The sequence below is a fragment of the Phaethon lepturus genome, unplaced genomic scaffold (assembly GCF_000687285.1).
Source record: "Phaethon lepturus isolate BGI_N335 unplaced genomic scaffold, ASM68728v1 Scaffold57389, whole genome shotgun sequence".
Classification (NCBI taxonomy): domain Eukaryota; kingdom Metazoa; phylum Chordata; class Aves; order Phaethontiformes; family Phaethontidae; genus Phaethon; species Phaethon lepturus.
The window spans coordinates 1-5727 of NW_010566640.1; the positions used below are offsets into that span (position 1 = coordinate 1).

General features: G+C 52.3%; 1 protein-coding gene across 1 annotated transcript; it reads left to right on the forward strand.

Moving 5' to 3' along the window:
* Positions 1–70: 70 nt before the first annotated feature.
* On the forward strand, positions 71–4333 carry LOC104613906 (chromosome unknown open reading frame, human C19orf47). Its single transcript, XM_010295548.1, has 8 exons — positions 71–89; positions 522–609; positions 904–1018; positions 1108–1189; positions 1413–1538; positions 2661–2807; positions 3170–3240; positions 3839–4333. Exons 1-8 carry the CDS (start codon positions 71–73, stop codon positions 4331–4333), a joined length of 1143 nt encoding a protein of 380 aa, XP_010293850.1.
* The last annotated feature ends 1394 nt before the right edge of the window (positions 4334–5727 follow it).

Here is a 5727-nt window from a genome sequence, read left to right on the forward strand (position 1 = left end):
GCCGCTCTCACCCGGCAGGCTGCTCCCGGCGCTGCTGCCTAGCCCTGTGCCCACGTCCAGCTTCTCCACCATGGTGTCCGTCACGATGGGTAAGGGGCACTTCCCACCCCACGAGCGCGCCACACTGCCCCGCTCTCCCCTCCGCCACCCACAATTGCCGTTAAATTGCTCTAAATCGCTCTTAAATTGTGTATTTTCATCCGGGAGACCACACGCCCCACATCCCCCACCCCGCTGCCATCCTGGGAGCATAAATTCACGCTCTGACGACCCACGTGTGAACGAGGAGGGCAAGGAGCAAGGGGGTGATGCTTGCTTGATGCCCACAAGGTGTGGGCACCCCCCACCCATGGGTGCACTGAGCAGCTCTAGTCTCAGCACCATGATCCCGTTAATTGCAAGACGACAGCTGCGAATGCCCGGAATGAGCCTCTTGGTCGGCGCCTGCTGAAATCCAGGCGACCGCCCCACCCCTTTTTCCATATACACTTAGTTTTGGCTTTTCTGTGGCTTTTTTTCAGCAACATCTGAATGGATCCAGTTTTTCAAGGAAGCCGGGATCCCTCCAGGCCCTGCTGTCAACTATGCTGTTATGTTTGTGGATAACAGGTGAGGTCAGCAATGAGGTGGCATCTTTTCATTGCATCACAGAGGGAAAATAGCACCAAAAGATACCCTTGGTGAGGGGGAAGAAAGGAGTTAACCGATTATCCCACTCTTAATTAGTTACATTAGCTATTTATCTGTGGTGAACTTTTTTTTTCATTATTGGTACTGTTTCTGTGAGGGCGGTGGTGTCCAAACCCAGGTTGGGGTTGTCATGGTGCACCTTGCTCAAGGCTTAATTAATCAGAGCTTGTAATGAGGGGAGACCTCTTTAAGCTCAGTCTTTCCTCACCACAGGATCCAGAAGAACATGTTGATGGATCTGAACAAGGAGATCATGAATGAGCTGGGCATCACAGTGGTGGGAGACATCATCGCCATCCTCAAACATGCCAAAATCGTGTACAGACAGGTACGGTAAAGCCTTACCAGCATGGGTAAAGCCTCATTCGTCTCCGAAGAGCCTGAGGGAAAACCTTCCTCTGTGGCTTTTTCCTTCAGGAGATGTGCAAGGCAGCCACCGAATCGCTCTGCCCTGGCTCCCCCAACGTTCAAGCCGAACTGCGTCGCAACACGAACAGCGGTGAGCGCGGGCGGGAGGTTTCTAGGAGAGTAAATCCTCTCACCTGATTAATGAGGTTCATTAATTATCTTGAAAGTGAAGGGCTCAAATGATGGCTGCCTTCCCCATGATCCCGGGGAAGGACTGGTCTTTAATTTAGCTGACAAGACGGACACTTGTTGCACTTGCCAAAGCTCCTCGGGGTTTAAAACCTCTCCCTCACTGCGCCGTCCTCCCCTTCCAGCCGCCAGCCGGATGATCGCCAACAGCTTGAGCAGAGACTCGCCTCCCACCACCCCACTCCGACAACGGCCTCACGCCTCCAAAATCTCCATCACCGTCTCCAACAAACTGGCCGCCACGAAGGCAGGTAGGGAGGGCAATGGATCCTGGCAGAAACAACGCCAAAAGTTGCTTTCTCCTTTCTGTTTCCCATTAAACACTCTCCCTCAGTTGAATTTTAACAGCCGCTTTGAATCTAGCTACAGATTTTTTTGAGCTAATCACACAACATCCTTGTCTCTGAAACGGCGAGACATGGATTTGAGGGGTGGAGGCCTTGGTGGCTAAGGAATTGGACAGATGGTTGCAATCTGGCTCAATGTCTGGGTGAAGACCAGTGACGAGCAGGGTCCTTCAGGGGGTCCGTACTGGGACCAGTATGATTTAACATCTTTGTCGGGGACACGGACAGTGAGATCGAGTATACCCACAGATGGTTGGGGGTGACCCCAAGCTGAGGGCGGGGGGAGGTTGATGCTCCAACGAGAAGGGATCCATCCAGAGGAACGGTGACAGGCTGGAGATGGGGGGCTGTGCCAACCTCGTGAAGTTCAACAAGACCAAGTGCAAGGTCCTGCATGAGCAGGTCCAGAGGAGGCCACAATGGAGATCGGGGGGGCAGGCTGGAGCACCTCCCTTACAGGCTGAGAGAATTGGAGTGGTTCATCGTGGAGAGGAGAAGGCTCCAGGGAGACCTTAAAGCAGAAGGCAGGGGCAGTGCTTGCAGGGGACTACAGGAAAGGTGGGGTGGCTCTTTATCAAAGGGTGCAGAGACAGGGTGAGGGACAACAATGTTAAACTAGAAGAGGGGAGATGTCCATTAGAAATTCTCGACTTGTGGGACATGGGAACAGGCTGCCCAGAGAAGATGTGGGTGCCTCCACCCTGGGACTGTTCAAGGCCAGGTTGGACGGGGCTGGGAGCAACCTGGTCTAGTGAGAGATTTCCCTGCCCACGGCAGAGGGTTGATGGTCTTTAAGGTCACTTCCAGGCCAAATGATTCTGTGATTTTGTGGTTGGGAGTAGCTAGAGACAGGGGGGCAGGGTGTTTGCAGAGCCCCAGCGCTGCAGGAGCCATCTGTTGGTGCCAAAGCAGGCAGTCGCAGAGCTCGCTCGAGCCTGGGATTGTGCCCCCGTTCTCATAAAACCCTTCCACCCCCTAAGGCTTCTTGCAGTGAGCTCTCAATTTGCTCTTCCTTCATCCCACCAGGTTTGTGTGACGCAGCAGATGAAAATCCAACGGTCCCGGTTAAACGCCGACGGGTGACAGCAGAAATGGAAGGGAAATACATCATCAACATGCCCAAGGGCACCACGCCAAGGACAAAGAAAATCCTGGAGCAGCAAGCAGCCAAAGGTACCAATGAGGGGTTTTGATCTTCATTTCTTCTTCCAGAAGCCCACTTTAGTCCCAATTTAGCCTGTTGTTACAAATCCCATGAAGATTTTCATATCTAGAGAACTCTTGGGTAGAAGTTGTTTTATTCCAAGGATATATTAACTCGCAGCGAGCTGTAAAGGTTTTGCTCACATCCATTTAAGCCTTAGGAAGGAGGGGCGGGTGGCTGTTCACACACCTTTATCAGGTGGATTTTATTTGGCTGGGTGCCCTGATGGTAGGATGGGGCTGAAAGGCCACAAGCCCTTGGCACTGACCCAGCATAGCTTCATTTTTCTGGGGAGACCTCAAAAAAACCCACGTTTTCTTGAAAACTGCAGGTCTGCAGAGAACGTCCGTCTTCAATCGGCTGGGAGCTGAGGCAAAAGCAGACACGACCACAGGAGGGAAGGTGAGAGGATGCGGGTTTTCAGCTGCAGCTCCATTTAGCCGTCACATTCAGCAGCTGTGCCAAACCCACCAAGATCCCGAAATGAGGGACCTCTCCCCAGAAATTATTTTGGGATTTGCAGCCACCCACTCACTGCAGAGGGGCTGAAGGAACCTTCAAATAACTGGAAAATGCTGGGGAAATACCGGAGAAAAGCAGGAGGGAACCATCAGAGGCAAGCAGATACCCAGTCCATGGGTGATCCCCATCTGCGGTTCTATGTTGACCCCTTTAATGGGGGATACAGGAGGTTTTTTCTCTCCTATGGAGGCAAAAACCTCAGCATGGAAGTCTTGGAGTGTAAACCAAGTTGCAGATTCAGCCACTCAAGAAAATAAGAGGGAATGTGATTTTATGTGTGATTTATAGACCTGTTATTTAATTGCTGGAGGCAGCGTTTTGCATCATTACATCTGAAAACGCTGCGCAGGTGAGGTCAGCGTCCATCTTGCCTCTGTCACAGTGGCAGAATTCAGGGGGCGAAGGGGAAGGGCGGGGTAAATTAAGCACCTGAAGTGGGGGTGCGGGTGCTGACAGGCTCTCCCCCCATGTCCCCCAGCCCACAGGGGTCTTCAGCAGACTAGGTGATGCCTTGGGGACCGATGGGGACAAAGCCACTGACAGCGACGATGACTGCTCTGTCCTCCAGTACGCCGGCGTCCTAAAAAAACTTGCCAAACCTCCCCGTAAGGAAAGCACTGAACTGGGAGGGACCATCAAGGCAAAAGCCACCAGTTCGGAAGCCAAACCAGTCACCGTCACCGCCGCCATCCAGCGGCTTAGTCACAGGAACACCACTGGTATCCGTATGGGGGTGAAACCGCAACCTGTGGCATCCAAAATTGGTGTCATCGGTATTGCTGCAGTGCCGGTCGAAGCCCAGGACGGCGACGTCACCAGCACGAAGGATAAAAGTGAACCTGAATTTCGGGTGACGATCAAAAGGACCTGGGGATGCGGGAAGGTGAGCAGCACCAGCGAGACCCCCAGCGCTCAGATGGACAGTGCCGGCACCATTAGTGTCTTTAAACGGCTGGGGAAGAAACCGGATTGATCCCACAGCGCTTCTTCCCACACCGGATGAGTCGTCCCAATGGTTTTTCGCTTGTCCCATCCCCTCCTGACAGTCGCCTGCTGTCCTCCAGTCCATTTATTCATCCCCAAGAACGGCAAAGTCTCATCCTACCTTCCTCCTTGCTAATCCCATGGGGAAAAAGCGCTAATCCCATGAGGAGACACAATCCCACAGGGAAACACTAATCCCGTGGGAAAACAGCAGAGGGAAGAGGGGAAAAGCCCTTCCAACGGATTTCCTGCCTGCTGCACATCCCTGCCTGCCCCTGCCTGCAAAGCCAGCAGGTGCAGGGACAGATCGTTGCTCTCCATCTCCTACTGGCACCAAAACCTCTTTATTTTCTCCCATATTTTTCCCTCCTCTGCAGGATCTTCCCTGTATTTAGGAATTCAGACCTGGAGAACTCCATACAGAGGGTGGGGGTTTCCCTATTTCTGTTTTTTCCCTGTATTTAGGAATTTGCATCAAAACTATTCCATAAATAATCATTATGGAGTGGTGGCTTGCTGCAGGGATTCTTAATTTTTAAGGATTTCAGAGCAACCTCCAAAAAAAAAAAAACCTAAAAGCTTCAAAGAAATTCCTCGGGGGCTCAAAAAAATCCCAAAATTGCCTTAATGTAAGCAACACCTTCAATCTGCTGCTCATGGTTTTAGGCTCGAGCTCATCCTGCCACAAAACCTAAAATGGCCGCCATGGCATTTTACCAAAATTATTTATTTCCCCCCAGATTTATTTTTGATGACATTACCTGGGATGTCTTCACCCTGCACCTGTCTGGCATTGCTGGAAACCCTGAAAAGACATTTTTTCTCCACAAAATAAAGTCAGCGGGGGTGGAGGCAGCTGCAGGGTAAGTCAGGGCCGTAACAGTGAATCTTTTTTAATAAGAAAAACCACTAGTGTCTTTGTTTTACCCTATTTTGGGAGGTTTTCTTTGCGCTTTGGGCGTTTGGTGTGTGAAAATGAGTGGGTTTTCCCAAGTTTTGGCTTTCTACATTGCCCACCAGGGAGCTTTTTGCAATAAAGTGTGGAAATGGCTCTGTTTGGTGTCAGCTGAGCCCCCCAACCTGTGTCTGGGACCCCCCCAAAACCACCCCAGCGTGCTGAGACTGGAGCAGCTTAATGCACCAGTGGGTGGGGGTGCCCGTGTCTTCGGGGTCTCAAGCAAGCATCACCCACTTGCTCCTCGTCCTCCTCGGTCACGCGTGGGTGGTCAGGGTGTGAATTTCTGCAAATGAGAGCGGCATTGGGAGGTCCCGCTGCCCCCCGCAGGCTGGGGGGACGCCGCCGAGCCAGATGCGCATGCGCGTTGGGAGGTGGGTGCGCCCCGCCCATTTCTCACCCCTCCGCGCAGGCGCGATGCCTCTTCG